The sequence below is a fragment of the Ruditapes philippinarum genome, unplaced genomic scaffold, assembly GCF_026571515.1.
Source record: "Ruditapes philippinarum isolate M1 unplaced genomic scaffold, ASM2657151v2 ctg4220_1_1_1_1, whole genome shotgun sequence".
NCBI lineage: Eukaryota > Metazoa > Mollusca > Bivalvia > Venerida > Veneridae > Ruditapes > Ruditapes philippinarum.
Genome location: NW_026864623.1, coordinates 75330 through 95881, shown reverse-complemented (window position 1 = coordinate 95881; position 20552 = coordinate 75330). Strand labels below are relative to the sequence as shown.

Genomic DNA, 20552 nt, shown 5'->3' with positions numbered 1-20552 from the left:
TTGTTTACTTTTCCACGGAAACAGCAAGAAGTTAAGTGACAATCATAACTTATTCACCCGATCCTTTACAAATAATTTAAGAATAAAAACAGAAACGAGTTGACTCACCGATGATTTTACGCATACGTTGTGTTTCTAAAAATAACATTATCTTCCTCTTGTTAATTCCTAGATTAAAGGTTGATGGTTAGTAGATAATGACCCCTTGTGACTAAGGGGTTGTCTGCATTGGGATTGCAGCCGACTTTTAACCCTGTGTGATCGAGGCGACACAATTTGTTTGAATTACTGGAATCTATGCATCTCTTAGGTCCAGGAGGTGATTTGGTTTAGAGCCCTGGTATTGAACTATTAATGTAAAAAATAATTGGAATCAAAACAGGTGCATCTTTCCATGTCTACATTTGACTCTTTTCATATTTGTTTTTTTGTGGGAAGAATTATACTTTCAATGTTTGTGTGAGTAAAACATGACTGTATGATTGAGACAAATGATCATTGTCTGTATTTAACCACATGTATATACTTCGTTAATAACTTCATCTAGTTGACCATTTTATGCCTTTTTTCTTGAATTAAATTGTATTCTTATTTGTAGTTCTATATGTCTTAATCAGTCTATACATGCAAATAAACTGTATGCTTACTTTTGATAAAGATATAGTGTGCTTCATATATTTTTAGCACTTTTAAATCCGTTTATTTCATATTCTGTTTTTCACAGCTACAAAACAATCAAATTGATATAAACACAAGAGAGGAAATAGAAAAAATGAAGAGGGATAGTCGAGCCAAAGCCATGGAGGAATTTACAGAGAAACTAGAAGATGCTTATAGTCAGGTATAAACAGCCTAATACCACACATATATACCACATAGTTAACCACAAAGTTTAATTAACGCAGTGTGATTCTTTAAAAACTTTGTTTGACTCTTTAATTCAATATATGTACTGGCATTGAGGTTTTATGTTTGGATTTTATTTTGATGTTACTTACTATACTAACCATGTCGTTTTATATCCTTTATAATATCCGTAAACGTTCTCATGTTCATTTTAAAAGGCAAAAGTATATAATTTAGTTTTTCCCAGTTAAAAATACATCACTTAAAAAGAAAACTTTTAGCGCTTATCTACTGGAAAAAAAATCCATGTAGTGAATGCAAATTTATTGGGCTTACCTTTACATTCACCTTTAGTTGTTAAATTGAATGCATTGGACTACGAATAAACTAATGTCCGAGCTTGTAAGGACTTAAATACATTTCGTCAAACATGTTACCAGAACTTATATTGCTGCCTTGGCGCTTTGATTATTTTTCAGGTTCAGACTTTTAAGCTCACCTGAGCTAGTTCAGGGTGAGCTTTTAAGAACGTTGAATGTCGTCCGTCGTCTGTCGTCCGTCGCCCGTCCACATTTGTTCGTTAACACTTTAGCGGTCACATTTTTGCCTTAATCATCATTAAACTTTGTCGGAATGATTGTCTATGTAATAGCTCGAATGAGTTCGAACATGGGACATCTCGAATGAAAAACTAGGTCACAGGACCTAAAAATAGACAAACCTCGTTAACACTCTAGTGGTCACATTTTTGACTCATTTGTCATCAAACTTAGTCAGAATGCTTGTGTACGTAATTGCTCGGATAAGTTTGAACATGGGTTATCTCGGATATAAAACTAGGTCACAGGAGCTTAAAATAGAAAAAAAACAGTGTAAACACTCTATTGGTCACATGTTTGACTCAATTGTCATCCAATTTGGTCAGGATTGTTATCTAGGTAATTGCTCGGATGCGTTCAACATGATTCATTTCTGATGAAAAACAAGGTCACAGGAGCTAAAAATTGAAAAGTCTTGTTAACACTCTAGTGGCTAATGTTTGTTCCAAATATCCTGGAAATTAGTCTGAAAGTTTGTTTTGATGATTTCTAGTTCAAGTTCGAATATAGGTCACTTGGGGTCAAAAACTAGGTCACGCCGCCTAAATATGGAAAAACCTTGTTAACACTCTAGTGGTCACGTTTTTGACTCATCAAACTTGGTCATGATGTTTTTCTTGGTAAATGCTCGGATGAGTTCGAACATGGGTCATCTCGGATGAAAAACTAGGTCACATGAGCTAAAAATAAAAATCTCTAAAAACACTCTAATGGCTTCTGTTTTGATCCCAATATCCTGGAAATTGGTATGATGTTTGTGTTGATGATTTCTCAAATATAGAAAAAAAAAACCTTGTTAACACTTTAGTGGTCACATTATTGACTCAATTGTCATTAAACTTGTCAGGATGCTTGTCTAGGTAACTGCTCGGATGAGTTCGAACATGTTTTATTTCGGATGTAAAACTAGTTCACAGGAGATAGAAATATCTAGTTAACACTCTAGTGGCTACTGTTTTGTTCCATATATTCTGAAAATTGGTCTGAAACTTTGTTTTTTATGATTTTTAGGACAAATTCGAATATGGGTAGCCTCGGGTCAAAAAATAGGCCACACAGGCCAGATATGGAAAAAACACTCTAGTGGTCACATTTTTTACTTAATTGTCATCAAATGTGGTCGGGGGGCTTAAATAGGTAATTACTCGGATGAGTTCGAACATGATTCATCTTGGATGAAAACTAGGTCACAGGAGCTAAAAATAGAAAAATCGTGTTAACACTCTAGTGGCTACTGTTTTGATCCAATTATCCTGGAAATTAGTCTGAAAGTTTGTTTTGGTGATTTCTAGGTCCAGTTTGAATATAGGTCACTTGGGGTCAAAAACTAGGTCACACTGCCCAAATATTGTAAAACCTTGTTAACTCTCTATTGGTCACATTTTTGTCATTAAACTTGGTCAGGATGATTGACTAGGTAATTGCTCGGATGATTTCGAACATGTTTTATCTCGGAGGAGATAGAAATATCTAGTTAACACTCTAGTTTGAACATCGCTCATCTCGAATGAAAAACGAGGTCACAGAAGTTAAAAACAGAAAGATATCGTTAACACTCTAGTGGCTACTGTTTTGATCAAAATATCCTGAAAATTGATCTGAAAGTTTGTTTTGATGATTTCCAGGTCAAGTTCGAATATGGGTCACCTGGCGTAAAAAACTAAGTCACAACGCCAAGATATGGAAACAACTTGTAAACACTGTAGTGGTCACCTTTTTGACTGCATTGTCATCACACTTGGTCATAATGCTTGTCTATATATATGTTCGAATGAGTTTGAACATCGGCCATCTCTAATAAAAAACAAGGTCACAGGAGCCCAATTTAGAAAAAAACCTTGTTAACATTCTAGTGGCAACTGTTTTGATCCAAATATCCTGGAAATTGGTTGATGATTTCAACGTCAAGTTTGAATATGGGTCACCTGGGATCAAAAACTAGGTCACACTACTTAAATATGGAAAAACTTTGTTAACAGTCTAGGGGTCACATATTTTTTCACCTGTCATGAAACTTGGTCAGAATGCTTGTCTAGGTAATTGCTCTGATGAGTTCGATGGGTCAGGTGAGCGATCTACGGCCATCTTGGCCCTCTTGTTTATTTAAATGTATTGAAATGCGGATTTATATCATGTGTTGTTTTCGTTGCACGTATTGTAACTGTGTTTTACTTAAAGTTGTTTTAGTCGGACACTATCGTATTGAAAACATGAAACATCCTTTCTTTGAAAAGATTATTTTGATATACGAGATTTTGCATTTGATAAACAAACATTTTCAGCGGTTTCAATGACATAACTTATGAATGAACACCTTCATTAATTGGCATATAAGCTGACTTAAATTAGTTTTATTTAAATAAACATTCCATAAGTAGAATTTTTTGTTGACATATACTTTAGGATTTAAAACAGGTTAATACTGAATTATAGGTAATAACACATATTTTTAAGTTAATAAACATATTTAAAACTATACTCGTACATTGACATAATATTACTGCTGTCTGAGTGATAATAGTTGTAAATCATTTGCTGTAAATGAGGAACAGTACGGTGTTCCTTTAGTTCCATCGACTGTGGATGGAATAATATACGATTAAAGACGATAAACACGGATTGACGAAGACGAAATGCAAAATACTAATAAACAATGATAAAGATGAGCAATCGGAACATCTCAGCTATTATTCAAAATAACTTCGGACTAAATGAGTGAGACAAAATAAGTGTTGAAGCACCACACTAAATGCCGTATTCCGGTAGACACCGGACAATGCGCTTGAATGATCCAATACGCCTTATTCATCTGTTCATACCGATTTAAATACGATAATTAATGAAAAATGTAAAAAAATTGGCGTAAAAGCGATATTGTTCTATTTTGTCATGATCATTTTGATTTTTGTTAGCGTCAGGAGGAACTGTTCCAAAGCTGCAGTGAGTTATTTCGGATAAGATACGGATTTGAAGTGGTTCTACCACTTGATTTTAGAGGTTTATCTATTTTTGTAAAATTATGATTGAATATATGTCTTACAATCATTATCAATTTAAACATGACCACTGATGGACAACGATAATCAAATCCGAATAAATGTCAACATTTTTATTTAATTTCGGTCTCTACAACCATTATAAGAAGTATATTAAAATGTATAACTTACATTTATGTCTATAAATTTACGTTGACTTTGAAAGGATATATTGATATATTTGAATAAACTTAATCAACCACTCCCAGAATTAAATTATCATGTAAAGTTTGTTAGCGTGGATTTTGTGTATTCTTGCTATTGTGTTCGAGGTCCATATCCGCAGTTTGACAGAAAGGATTTTAAAATGAAAAGATACGATGACGAAAACACGAAAACTATTCATATTCTAGACGATAATTATCGAATTTTCGTCTTCGCATCTTCCTTCTTTTTCATCGTTTTTTCTGCGTTTACCCGTTTTTGTCTTTGTCCCTTGTGTTGTCGCCGTTCTGTTTGTTTGCGTTTTCGTCTTCGTACGTTGGTGTTTTCCCCATCCGGTACATGTCAGTATAATTATTTAAAGGCACATTGATTGCTCGCTGTCTGACAAAAGATATTCTATTATCATCAACGAGTCTTGACATGAACATTATAGCAATCATGTATTTACTATTAAATGATTTGACTTGATTCAATTTAAACTTTGTATTGATAGGCTGAACGGACGATCGGTCGATCTGTCAGTCTGTCTGTGCGTACGTACGTACGTTTGCATGTTTGTTTATCTACCTACTTAAGCTTCATTTGATATTATGTTAAGGATAACAAATATGATTATATAAAATAAATCTAAGAATACATTACATAATGCAAAGGCAGTTATTGCGGTTTTCAAACATCAATTTAATGTTTTGAACGTTTGTTAATAAACCTATTAAACAAGTTTGATAAATGTCTTTTTTGTTCCCCCATTTAGATTTACCCTTGTCCGTCCGTTCTCATTTTGTGTCGCACGTACCTCAAAACTTATTTGACCTAGAGTCATGAAACTTTACAGATATGTTGATCAGCATGTGTAGTGGTGCACCTGGGTAATTTCTTGTGGATATATTTAGTATTTTTAAAGTTATTGCCATTGACTTATAAATTTTTTCAATTTTCTACTTGTGTCGCATGTAACTCAAAAAGTATTTGACCTTGAGTCATGAAACCTTACAGGAATGTTGCTCAGCATGTGAAGTTGTGCACCTGGATATTTTCGTGTGAGTATTTTTAGTATTTTTAGAATTATTATCCTTGACTAAGTAAACAATCTTACAATTTTCAACTTGTTCGTGCATAGCTCAAAAAGTATTTTACCTGTAGGCCTGAAAGTTAACAAGAATGTTGGTAAACATGTGTGCTTATGCACCTTGGGTTCGCTTGTGAATTTATTCAATATTTGTAGAGTTCTTGCCTTTTACTTAGTAAAAGATTTTTAATTTTCAACTTGTGGCACATGTAGCCCAAAAATATTTGACCTAGAGTCATAAGATTGACAAAACAGTGGAATGTGGGGGCACCCGTGTCCTATGGATACATTTCTATTTTATATTTAAAACATACAGATTTAAATAAAAACTATTAAAGCTTCTTTGAAAATTATTTTAAAAAATCGTGTTCATTTGTTAGGCAATATTTATGTCCTGCACATGCGTACCGGAAAGCAAAAATACAAAAACACGAAAGTTCTAAGACGCAAACACAAAAGAACTAAACTGCGAGAACACGAACGGACGAACACACGAAAACATCAAAAAATGATGATGATGATGACGAAAACGCGATAATTATCGACTTGAGTTTTTATGGGTTTTTTTTGTCTTCCCATTTTAGGCGTCGTACTTTCGCGCATTTTCGCTTATTTGTGTTTCCGTGTTTTCGTCCTCATTTTTTGTGTATATAAACCGGATATTTTGTGTAAATTATAATGAAAAATCTTGACAAGAATGGTTTCTAATTTACACACAACATTCTGAGATTCTCTAATCTGTATCAGTGTTATATATCTTGGTCAGATTCTTAAAAAAAAAATTATCCATAAAAGCATCAATATATTGGCGAATATATTTTGTATACAATATGGTGTCTTTTATACTGACTTATTTTCTTTTCTTGTCTTTCAAAAATTGCTTCGGTAGATATCCAAAATGTAATTTTGATAAAAAAATGTAGCAATTTAATAATACTGCTTTTCTTTTTTGTAATATAGAACCGACTATTGAAGGAAAGGTTAGATGGTAAGTATAAGTATACTTTTGCCATGTTTATATCGCATTTCTTTTGCAATAAAACCAGGTAATTTTGAAGTGGGTTTTGTTTACCATGTCCTTAATTATTAAGTATATACAAGATGTTCCGAAGAGAGAGATATAGTAGAACAATCAGCGCGTTCCTACGGGGCAAGGATATGTGTAACCATGTAGAAGCAATTTGGATTTAAACTTTAGACCACTTTCTGACTAAATCAAAGGTCAAAGATATGTCAGCTGATCTGCTGTTGTAGCCATTCCTCAACAGTTACAACGTCTTTAATGCACTGTTAAATTAATATAGGTAAATAAGTTGGCATTATGGATAGCTCTGATCCAATGGTTAACAGAAAAGCAAGGGAAAGTCTAATATGCTTGTAAATCAGGTTCTTAAGGAGGCATTTGTAACGTGAATACTAACTTACGATATTCAAATATGAATTGATGTCAAACTGATCTTTGATGTTTAACTGTACATAATTTCCCATCCTCTTTAAGATCTGTAACAAAGTTTGCAAATTACCAGAATTGTCATCTAAAGCGGTTTTCACCAAAATTTGTTTCTCATACCCTTCTTTGATATTCCTTTAGCAACACAGTTGGTAGAAATATTTTGCCATTCTACTTGTCAAATGCATTAGTCTTTTATTAATGTCTCTTCAATTTTTTTTTAAAACCTGGTATAATATGTGTCCAGATAGCAACAGTTAACAAAAGATTAAATGTACATTGTTTCTTTTTTTAGTTCTTATTTTGAAATTAACAATATAATTTACATGTTTATCTTCTACTATAGCATCTTTATGTTAACAATTATTTAGTTTGTACATGCTTTCAATAGTTTATGTTGTGTGTAAACTCTTCTGTAAGCCTTGAACTGGAAAACTTTCTACAGATTCCATTGATATTTTGATTAATCCATGAATGTATGTTTCTTTTCCGTTTAGAAAAAATCAATAAGACGATGGACATTATGTGTGAGAAACATGACGGTACTATAAGCGCATGGCTTTGCATAGATCATGCAATCTCTTTTTGCAAATCTTGTATGGAAAAAGAACATAGGTAATTAATAATTTATGAGAACATACATTTACTTTATATATTTAATCATGAGTAACAATCTGATTTTACATCACATAGGGAAGATTATGAAAGAAAAGCATGTATTGTTATATTCGAAGATAATGCTTCACATAAAATGGTAGATTAATTTATCCAGATTCATACTAACATAAAGGTTTGTTTTCCATTGGTGTTAGCAATAACAAAGATTTAAAAAGAATTCCGTTTTTGTTAACTACGGTTTTACATTAGGGCCATCGCGCATGCTTGAAGAAAATTAAACCGCGAAAAGTTGAAAATACGAAAGAGCCAAGACGAAAACAATAAGGGACGGAGATGAACCGCAAAAAAATCGTATGGACAAAATGCAAACATGTAAAAGTACTATAATGAAAAGGCGTAGACATGGTGACAAAAACTCGATAAATTCACATCGATAATTATCACGTTTTTGTCACCGTGACTCCGCATCGTCATCGTGGTACTTTCGTGTTATCGTCTTCGCTCGTTTGATATTTTGCGCTTTAGTTATTATCCGTTTTTGTCTTCGCACTTTCCTTTTCTTTGCCTTTCGGTATATGTCATTTTAATTAATAAGAGGTACTTTTATTTCAATCCGTTTACAACATTTAAATGACAAAGATTATTATATCATATATATAGTATCAAAGGGTTAAGAAAATTTTGAATATTTGAATGTTTAGCAATTTCGTGTTAAATATCTAATAATCAATTTTACTCTTAATTTTGGCTTCATTTTAAGCTTACCTGAGCACAACGTCTTGTCTTAAGGAACAAGGCTTAGAGCTTAAATATTTTATAAATAATATCATCTTTTGGTCCTCTACAAAAGTTGTTCAAATTATAGCCCTGGGTTCAAAACTGACCAAGCCCGGTTGGTAAGGTAAACAACTTAAAAAGTCTTCCCCTCGGAATTGACAAAAGCTACAAAAGCAGAGGTTAGATATTTGGCATGAAACATTGTTTAGTAGACTTCTACTAAGATTGTTTCAATTACAGCCCTTGGGTCAAAATTGATTCCCCTCCAGGGTGTCATATGTTATCCTTATATGTATATAGTAAAAACTTAAAAAGTCATCTTATGTAAAGGTACAAGGCTTAGACCTTAAATATGTATATAATATTATCCTAACTTCCTCTATTAAAGTTTTTCAAATTTTCTCAAAAGTATCAAAATAGGGCCCGCCGGGGGTGGGGCATAGGTTTAGTAAGTATAGTAAATATTAAAAAATCATCTCCTCTGAATTCACAAAGGCTAGAGATAAGATACTTGACACGAAACATTGTAAAGTAGATCTTTACCAAGATTGTTCACATTATAGCCCTATGGTAAAACTTGGCCGCGCCATAGAGGAAGTCGGTAATTTTCATTATGTACTTATAGTAAAAACTTTAAAGCTCTCCTTTTCTGAAGGTATAAGGCTTAGAGCTTTGATATTTGGTATATAATATCATCTATATGACCTACACCAAAGTTGTTCAAAGCTGGTCTCTAGTGTCAAAATCGGCCATAACATAAATAGTCTGTCTTCAGGCAGTGAGTGCTTTTTGGGCCAATGCCTCCTTGTTTTAAATATAGTAGCATACATTAGCATACTCTAGCATACTCTCAAGTTAACACCAAACGTAAATAATTTTGATCAATGTCTTGTTTTTTCTTATAAAACTTTAAGATTATAATAACACTTTTTTATGGCGTTCTCTTTGGACAATCGTGATTTATTATGCCCTTCCCAGCGCCCCCTCCCCCTTTCGAAGATGTGATTTCCGCTAATAACTATAAAACTATTTATCATAAAGTCTTCATATTTCACATACTGATTGGTCATAACTAGTACATGATTCCTATTGATTTTGGGGTCACTAGGCCGAAGGTTATTGTCAAAGGGACCACTCATTACCTTCAAAACTAAATGTTATCAAGTCTTTGTGCCGTACAGTTTAATTGATCAACACTAAAAGATGACCACTTCTGATTATGGGGTCACTAGGTCTAAGGTCAAGGTCAAAACTATTAATCACTTAGTTTTTATGTTTCACATATTTTATTGGCTATAAATAGTAGATACAATTATACAATACAATTTAAATGAATAACAAGACATAAACATAAACAACACTTACAATTATCCGTTTAAATCGGGCTTCCGCTCTATCTCGGAAATGCCGTTCGCTCGTTTTACCGTGCACCACAATTTTGAAGTGGAGCGACAGTTTGCCGGGGGTGCTTCAAGATCACAATGGCATTTCTTTGATAATATATATTTTTTATTCAATCTAGCCTCCAATTTGTATAACTTACTAATGATAGCTTTCATTCGCTTTCAGGTTATACATTGGTCATTATTTATCTTTTTCATATCTTAACACTCCTTGTACCTATTTATGGCAAGTTTCTATAACAAAAATTACCAATGGTATGAGACAATGGCTAGAAAGGGGGCATATGTGCTGATCGACATTTTTGATCATTTCGTTCTTACCCGCAATGCATGATGGAACGATGGTGAAAACGCGATGGTTAAATTGTCATAATTGTGTTATTTATGTACTGATTTGACAAAATAAGACTTGCCACCAAACAAACATAATGAATAATTTAAAATTCTTTTCAAAAATCAAAAGAGTTAGAGATCAGATATTTAGCATGAAACAACCTCAAGTGAATGTCTATGGTTGTTTTCCCTTAGCAATAGCAACATGTAATGTTTTCACACTTCCATCATTTCAAATACTGTGTGAACCTTTTTGGTATTAATTTAAGATTTAGATTTTAATCTGCTTTTGTTTCTAGTTTACAGTATTACTTGTTCCTTGTCATGGAGAGTTATTATATTCAGATGAGCGATTTCAAGCCCACCATGGCCATCTTGTTTCTGTAACTGGCTATAATTATGTTTTTTATACATGGATTAACTTAGTATTTCGCCACAACATCTTTTAGGTCAGGACCTTTATTTATATCAAAACTCAAATTGCCGTTGACTCACGTATGACCTTGACCTTGATGGTCAAATAATTACATTTTCGCTGATCATCGCTATAGTTGGCTGTAACTTAGTAATTTATCCATGGATAATTTTCATCCTTGGACAAAACAACCTTTTGGACAAGACCTTCTGAAAGTTTAAACTGACCTTGACCTTGAACTTTAAATTACCCTCACCGCAAAGGTCAACGTATTGAGTTTCGGTTAAGTTGTCATAATTTTGTACTTTAAGTACTGATTGATTCATACGTCGGTAAAACAACACTTGTGACGAAACAGACCTGTGGAATAATTTAGATATGACATTGACTGTCACAATATTTTAACTCTTTCATTTATTTATAGAAATGATTCATACTTGACAAAACAACAAGTGTGACAAGACAGACCTCTAAAATTAAAATAGGAAAAACTTAAACTTTATGCCCCCGAAGGGGTCCGCAAGACCGTAAAGGGATAGGGGGAATCTAACTGTAAACAGATAAAAGAAAACAATAGAGTTCATTCCGTAACAATATAGTAAGGGGCCATTAGCCCTCTTGATTTTTCGCTTGTGGGATTTCTGTTAAACTTCATGTAAAACTGTTTTGGTGACACTTTTGTGTCCCTTGTTGTTTTCTCGTCTACCGTAAGTATCTTCAACTTTACCCCTAGTTTTTGTTTCCTTTATTTACCCCCCCCCCCCTTCACCGGGTTTCCTGTCCCCTTCCCCTGTGCCCTTTCACTTTATAGGCCTATTATTCAATCATTTACTTTTTTTCTTTGAGTTCCTTATCAGTTACTAATTATTTCTCCTTATGTATTATTTGCTAGATCGTGTGGGGTCTGCGTTCATTGAACGCCGTCTTTCCTTGTTGATCTTGTTTAACATATTTCACAGGATTGTTAACAATACACCTAATTATGCATATTCTTGATATTCTGCTTGGTTCTTTGGCACAGTTATGGCTCCTTAATGGTCTGTTTTTAGTACAATAAGCTTTCCATGTTACACCTCGCAAAGCACAGGAGGGATTTCCTTAAAAATTTTACAGGATTGTTTGTCACAAAGTCTAGTTGTGCATAATTTCTTGATTTCTGCTTGATTTTCTTTTGTACAGTTATGTCCCCCTAATGGTTAATTTTCAAGTAAAGTAAGCATGTTGGTGTGGCTGCGTTCATTGAATGCCGCCTTTCCTTGTCGATCTTGTTTATCATATTTTATCCCCAAAACCGTCGGGGGATTTCAGAAAATTTCACGGGATTGTTTGTCATCAAGCCTAGTTGTAAATAATTTCTTGATATTCTGCTATAATTCTTTTGCACAGTTATGCCCTCTTATGGTCTTTTTCAGGTAAAATAAGCTTGTCCATGCTACATCTCAAAAACCACTGGGTGGATTGCACTGAAACTTCACAAGAATGATTGTCACCATGCCTAGTTGTGCATAGTGTTCCTGATTTTCCTCTACTTTTTTGGTCTCCTGATGGTCATTTTCGAGTTCTAAGCTTGTCCCCATTAATGGTCGGTTTACAAGTAAAGTAAGCTTGTAAAAGCTTCATCTCCACTAGCTGGTTAAAGTTCAGAGTATTTGTTTGTCGCCATGTTGTGCATAGTCTCTTGATTTTCTACTTGATTTTTTTGGCACAGTTATGAACCCTAAATGGTCAATTTTCGGATGAAGTAATCTGTATTTGCTTTATCTCAAAAGCCACCGGTTTATATGTCACCAAACCCAGTTGTGCATACTCTCTTGATATTCTGATTTCTTGGCACAGTTATGGACCTTAATGATCTATTTTTGAGTACAATAAGCTTGTCCATGCTACATCTCCAAAACTCATGTAACGATTTCAGTGACACTTTGCAGGATTATTTGTCACCAAGCCTATTTGTGCCTAGTATCTTGATTTTAAAGTAAATGAATTTTATCCAAAACCACTTGGGACATTTCAGTGAACATTTATAAAAATCGTTTGCAAGGTGTCATGATTATCAAAGCTAAGTTGTGCATTGCATGCATGTGTCATGATTTTTTTTCGCACAGCCATCGGCTCTTGATGTTGAATTCTTTTAGTAAGAATTTTTTAGACTATTTCTCATACAAATGGAATTTCAATGAAATTTTAGGAATGATAGTTATCAAATGCGGTCGGGTGTATCTTACCATATTTTGGCAAATATTCCAGAATTTATGTCAAAGCTTCCATCATTTTCTTTTTTCAGTGACAGCTCTTGTTTTTCTTTAATTTTCTTTAATAAATCTACTGTTCTGAAAATGTGCACCAGAAGACAAAAATACTAAAGTACGAAGATTAAAAAAGACAAAGAACGAACTCGCGAAAACACAAATGGACGAAGATAAAAACACGAAAGCACAATGATTAAGACACGCTAATTATTGACTTGATTTGCCGATTTTCTGGGGGTTTTTTTGTGTGTCGAGATTTTGTATAGCGATTCACCTGTGTGTGTGTGTGCGTGCGTGTGCGTGTATTGGTGAAGAGATTACAAAGTTGTTCAAAGAGTATGATTCCATGCAAAGATCTGGTTTTCAGAAATAAAAAAAAACAAAAGAAAATCTTCTAAAATAGAGGAAATAAGAATCCCTACAGAAAGCCCAAATACGACAAAATTGAAGATGTTGCAGGCTCGGTTTGAGTGTGCATGTTCATGGACGGCACTGTCAAATACAAACTACCGTCCACGCCCCCTAGCACCGGCTTAAGCCGAATTCAACATTTAACATGAACTGGTACAATTTTGAATTTTGAAACATTCAGAGACTCACAAGGCCTATATTATAGATTTTATTTGCATAAGGCATTGTCTGGTAGACGTCTACCAAGATTGTTCAAATTATAGAGCTGGGGTCATTGATTTTCATTATGTTTATATAGTAAAAACTTAAAAAATATACCTGTCAAGAAATAAAAGGCTTCGAGCATTGATATTTGGTATATGATATCATATATATGTCCTCTATCAAAATTGTTTAAATTTTTGTCTCTAGAATTAAAATTGACGCCATCCCGGGGTTCGTTGGTTTTCCTTACATGTATATAGTCAAAACTAAAAACACTTCTTCTCTGGAATGACAAAGGCTAAAGGTTAGATATTTGGCATGAAACATTGTGTAGTGGCTCTGTATAAAAAGTGTTCAAATTATAGTCATGGGATCAAAATTGGCCCTTCCTTGGGGGTATTGATTTTCATTTTATACATACAGAAACAAACTTAAGAAATCTTCTTTTCTGTATGTTCAAGGCTTAGTGCTTTGATATTTGGTATACATTTATAAAATCAACCTTAGGTCCTCTACCAAAGTTGTTCATATAGGTTAGAGGTTAGAGTTTTGGCATGAAACATTGTGTTGTAGACCTCTTTCTATGATTGTTAGCTCACCAGTACCGGTGAGCTTTTAGTATCAAAGGTGGACGCGCAAGCGTCCGTTGTCCATCGGTTGTCGTCCCGCGTCTACATTCATCTTCTTCTCTGATACTGCTTGGCATATTTTCTTCAAACTTGGTCTATAGCTCACACACTTGCTCATATCATTTCAAATGGCCCCTTTTAGGGGTCAACATGATTAAAACAGAAAAATCTTTAAATATCTTCTTCAAATGAACTAATTGATGATTAATAGATGATTACAAAACTAGCTTTGTCTGTAGCAGTCTTTGGTAATCTTTTATCAAGTTTGCTCATGTTAATGTGATTGGCCCATTTAGGGGGCCGCTAAATTTAAAAATGGAAAAACCATTAAACATCTTTAAAGATCTTCTACTGAATTTTTGGATGGATGATCACCAAACTTTATCTGTTGTATTCTAAAAGGTGTTTTTTTTTATCAAATTTGCCAACATTAATTTGACTAAAGTCTATAGCCTTTACTTAAAATTATTTCTAACACTAAAACAAAGCAATTTTTTTTCTTGTGAGTGATTCAGGACCATCATTGCCCTCTTGTTTAAATTAAAGTATTTTGGTTAAAATTGGCCCTGCCCAGGGAAGTCATTGATATTCATTATGCACATTTAGAAAAAGCTTAAAAATATTTTCTGAAAAGGAGAAATCTAGAGCTTTGATATTCGACATTGAATTAGGGGACCTGTATAAGATTGTAAAATTTTAAACCCTTTGGGAGTCAACTTTTGCCTGCAATTACTGTTAACCTATTTTGTGATATAAATATGCCATTTTCATTGCATTTTATAAGCAGTCTGTTTTTTCTCGACATTTTTTCAATACAATTTTTAAAAATTTAAAATATGTATTAAATTTGCCCTTAGCATCTAAAGTGCAAAAAAAAATATCAACTACATGTATAAAGACATTATATTGCCTTAATTGTTTGCGGTAAGTAACAAGTATAGTATTCCATAAACAACTATTAGGAAAATCTAACAATGCTTTAACAGGTAAACGTTGTAAACATTTCCGCAAGTTTTGCTATTCATAAATAAATTTCAGGTATGTTATTGTTCTCGAAGAATATATATTTTAATATATTTTGTCCGCCAAGGAAAGATAAAAAAAATCCATCAATCCATACAAAGGCCAAATTTTTAAGAACGGAATTTAGTTTCAATAATAAAGTTTATAGAGACATATTGTTTTTGCCTTTGTCGTCTGTCTGACTGTCCGTCCGTCTGTCTGCATTTAGCTTGTCCGGCCTTCACAGGTCAAACTGCTGGCGGGATTTAAATTGAACTTCTCAGGAGTGACCAGTACCATCCCTTGTTGTGTACATCGCCGGCACGTTCCGCTTGGTTGCACAAAATGGCCCCAGTGCTATAAATATGAACATCTTGTCCGGCTTTCACAGGTCAAACTGCTGATGAAACTTCACGGGAGTTATCAGTACCATACCTTGTTTTGGGAGATGTATGTTTTTGTGACAAAAACCTTTCTAGTATTTAAAATTGCTGTTATTCATACTTTATTATGCAAATGGTGAGTGATTATCAGATTGATGAAAATGTTACTTATACTGACATTTCTCATTTTTCCGATGGAAAATAAGCTGAAAGAAAAAAATATATTTCAAAGAAGTGATTGACCATAAATAATGACAAAGGTAATGATGGATGCTAATAGTTCTAGTTATGTGTAACGGGTGCAAAAATGTTGTTATAGTCATTATGGAATTACTGTCAAATATTTTTACTTTGAGAAGTACAGGGTCAAACTCGAGATCTTTGGGATCTAGAGTCAAACAAGTTGTTTCATTTATTGTGTAAGCTATCCACTTGCCAAATACTTATGTCTGTTCCTAACGGTTATTTGTTAAAATATGTAGATTATATAATCAAACCGAAAATGAATTAAAAATAGTTTCTTCATTCATTGAAAATGAATTAAAGTTCAGAGTTCTTTATTATTTTCACTGACAGAAAATAGTACTACAAACTTTTATATGAATAACCTTATTCAAGGGTTATTGTATAGATACTAACATTAATGTATATGTGGTTCAGAATCGCATATCAGTTTTTATAATTAAATTAACTTACATAACATCTAACACTATTATGCACATTTACCTACCTAGATATTACAATTTTGTAGGTCCTTTTAAATATAAGATTTGAGATAAAATTGAATACGAATTTATACTCATTATTTTCTTATAGGAAGTGTCCAGGGCTACGGAAATGTACAGAAAGACATACATACGATAAACCGGTATCTATTGTAGTAAAGGAGTCACTGAAACTAGGAGATAGAATAGTAACATTATGCGCACTACCTAATGGAGAGTATCTTGCACAGCTTGAGTCAATGTACGGGTTTAAACTGTGTAAATTCAATAAAACTTTTCATACTATACTAAGTTGTGTTTTCATCAACTTCCAAACAGCAGGCATGTGTTACGTAGGTAACAATGAAGTTGCTCTTAATGAAATTGACGACCAACTACGGTTTATAGATGCCAAAAACTTAAACATTCTGGAACAAAAAGTTACTTTGATAGAAAAAGTGCAACACTTGGCCTGTCATGGGGATAAGATTTATGCATTTAATGGCAGTACTATCTTTTCTTATACCATTGATGAAACAAAAGTACGTAGACTCTTTGTGCTGCCAGAATGTACAATAGTGTACAAAAATATGGGAACAAGTATGACGGTAAGCGATAATGGTGATATTATTTACTGTACAAATGAGAAGCGGTCATGTGGTATCAAGTGATAGCAATAGATGAAGTTTTATGAAGGGTTGAAATTTTTAAATGATTGCACAGACATCAGTTGCACCAAACGACAGTTTTGGGGTTTCCCCCGTTTATTCAAACTTTGATTTCTCCAGTATGATCCATTGGCATAAATTTCTCGAATTCCCACCAGTAGAATTGGTATGTTATCATCGGGAAACGGTTACAGTTCATTGGGTCTGTGACGGTGAAGGTCATATTATACAAATTGAAAGTGATGGTACTTATTCAATGACAACAATAGTTGGCATGAAAAGAAAATCTATCTCCAACCCTATAATATATGACAGATCAACATCCAGTCTTATTGCGGTAGATGGTGATGCTATACAGATTTCTACAGTGAAATAAAATGACGTAATTGTTTTATTGCGCAATCAAACAATGTTTCTTCACTGAAGCAATGCTAAAATGTGAGTGTTTTGTTGCCCATTGCTGTAGATTATTTTTTTTTTTTTTTTTTTTTGGGGGGGGGGGGGGTATTGTCGATATTATTGTAGTTATTAATGTCATCTTGGTGGAGTGCAGTAGTGTACAGACCCCTTATTTACAAATAATATCGTACTTGCCAATTACATTGACAATATGAATATGTAAAATATGTACGAATTTGTGAAGTAGCCCATTTTTCCTTTATAAAAAATAGTGGAAATTTGGTCTAGTGTGTTGGAACACCCAAGTTTCCCCTGGGTTTCCGTTGAGGGGCCCAAACGGGAAATTTTTTCCCTCAGAAAAAGTTTTTTCCCGGAATTTTTAAATCATGTAAGTTTTTTAATATCACTATGTTTAACTAAAAAACGTGTCCCAGATTTGGTTTGTTAAAATTTTTTGGTCACCTAGTTTTGTCTATTAGTTTATTCAGATTTTGATTTTTTTCTATAACCCCTATTTGGGCCCTTTTTGTATTATTTGGGTTTAAAATTCCCCAATTCCCCAAAATTTTTAAAGGGGACTGTGTTTCCCTTTTAGGGGGCCCTTTAAAATTTTAAGACCAAATTTGCTACTCTTTTTTGGACAGAAAAATTAAAGGGTTAGTACGGGAAAAACATTTTAAAAACAATTTTAAAAGGGATCTTATTGTTAGACATAAAAGAAATTGATCTGATGTTTAATTCACATTATTCAAAAAGAAATCTACTCAATATTTAGAACATAAAACAGCTAAATATCATTTTAGTTCGCTCTACCTGCTGGCATCAGGAAAAGCATATTTATATTTTAACATTGGTCTAATACGAATGAAGTATACATTTGTACATATAATTACTAGTATAATATTTCAAGTCAAAACAGAAAAAAATCTTTGCTTGGTTTGAAGTAGACCTAATTTATTATTTCTGTAGGAGGAGTACAGCTGTTAAACCTATATTTTGGACGAGGCGCTAACAGTAGTGCCCAGTACTGCCAAAAATTACAAGTTAAAAAACAGATAATTATCTGTTTATCTAAAGATTTTTTGTGTTTTTAAATTATCTGTTTAACAAGATATATTTTCTAGTTAAAAATATAATGTTTGGAAATTGTTTCGGATACTTCCCTTGCGTTTCTTATCTAAAAAATAAATTTTAAGTGAAGAGATATCGGGGATTTTTTAAGACATTTCGTTCTTATTTTTTATTTTAACTTGGTAAGTGGTGGGCAGTTGCTTGGGATTTTTTATGTTTTTTTCTTGTGAATTTTATAGGCTTATTTGTTTTTGTCTAACTGAAAAAGTATGATCCAGTTTATTATTATATATTTTTTATCCGTTTTTAAACACCAAAAAAGTAATTACTTTTTCTACCCGTGTGTATGTCAGATAGTTAACGCGCGAAAAATTATTGGGTTTTACTGTTGGCCGTTTTAAGCCACCTACCTGCCATTTACATGCCATTTTTGGAACTTGAAAGATGTAAAACATGACACAATGCTTAAATGGGTATGATGTTATATCAAATTCCCCGTAAATTTTTGTACTGGATGCCTTTATTTTTTTAATTAAAGATTTTTTTAAACCTGGGGTTTTTCAAACAAAAACTGGTTCGTTTGTAATTCGAAGTCGGCGAAAGGCGTTTGTGAAGCGGACTTCAACGTTAAGTTTCCGTATAATAACTTTAGTTTGCTTTGGCTTTTGACACTGAAACTTGGTTGTAAACTAATGGGTAGCTTTATACCAAGGGAGTGAAGATTGGGGTTTTCCCCCAAGTGATTGATCAAGATTAAAGGTCTTCTTTCTAAAAATAGGAAAATCTATTTCCGCTCAATTACGTTGAGTTTGCTTTGGGCCTATTGACACCAAAACTTTAATGTATATTTGTAGTCTAATACCAAGAGGCACTTTGGATTTGCATACCAAAGGGTGTATGTTGATCAAGGTCAAGGTCACTCACAGTTACTTAAAAAAAGAAAATTTAGATTTCCGTTAAATATAGAACCTGATTTTCCCTTTGGGTTTTTTAAACCCAGAAAATTTTGGTTTTTGGGGCGAAATTTGGGATTTTCAAGTCTTTATGTCACTGATTCTAAAAATAAAAAATTCAGCCCTCCCCCTAATAAAATTTTGGTTTTGCTTAAGGGACCTTTTAACAAAAAAAATTTTTAAGTTGTAGGTAATTTTTATATAAAAACATAACTTGAGATTCCCCAAAACCCGGGGTCTGTTAACACAAGGTCAGGTCACTATTGTTTTTAAAAAAAATAAAACCCTCAGATTTCATGTACATTTTAAATAACTTTTTGTTTCCCTTTGGCCCCTTTTGGACCCCAAATTTGGGGGGGTTAGGGGAAGTTTTATTTTAAAAGGAAGATTTTTGGTTTGTTTAATTAGATATTTTTGGAGAAAAGATAAAAGGTCATTTCCCATTCAATTTGACCCCGGTTTTGTAGCTTACTGACTTTTAACCCGGGCCCATTTTTCTTCAGGTATTGATGTATTTTTATTTTTAAACTACTGAAACCACTTTCTGTGTTGCTACAGATAACAGCATCCTTTTTTGCAATGCCATCTTGTCACATCGATAGTTGGTCGTTGAAAACCATTGCGTCTCCTCTTGTTATCATTATTATTATTGTTCTTGTTACATATGTTTAAAAATATGTTTAGTGTTTGCTATGAGTTTCTAGTTTATTGTTATGTTTACTTTGTAAAAATTTATTTATTTTTTATCTTTTGAAAATAATGCTGTTTTTTTTCAGGGTTTTTACATGAGTTTTTATTTTGAGGAAAAACATCTGTAAAACTTTTAAGGTAAAATAATTTTTTAATTTTTTTGTTTTTAGGCATTTTGCTTATAAATGAAACTTTCGAGATTATCTAAAATTGACTTATATAATTTTTGATAATCTTTTAAGGGTATTTTTGTTACTTTCTTCTTTACAAAATTAAGATAAGTTTCATTTTAGTGTATTTTGCCCTCTCCAAAGCAAGCACTTCGTGTAGCTACTCATGTTTGTGGCAATTTTTGTTAATGTTGCAAGATAGGCCTGAAGCCTTAAGGGGCAAGTTCAAACTCTGACTTTTTTTGGAAAATTTTTTAATGAATTATTGCTATATTCATATATATTGTTCGTGTCCGGTTAAACAATTCT

At 33.2% G+C, this 20552-nt stretch overlaps 1 protein-coding gene across 1 annotated transcript; it reads left to right on the top strand.

Moving 5' to 3' along the window:
- Positions 1–578: 578 nt before the first annotated feature.
- Positions 579–16963, top strand: LOC132726292 (uncharacterized). Its single transcript, XM_060711598.1, has 4 exons — positions 579–841; positions 6675–6702; positions 7662–7779; positions 16405–16963. The coding sequence occupies exons 1-4, from the start codon at positions 773–775 to the stop codon at positions 16961–16963; spliced, it is 774 nt and encodes a 257-aa protein (XP_060567581.1). The 5' UTR covers positions 579–772.
- Positions 16964–20552: the final 3589 nt, after the last annotated feature.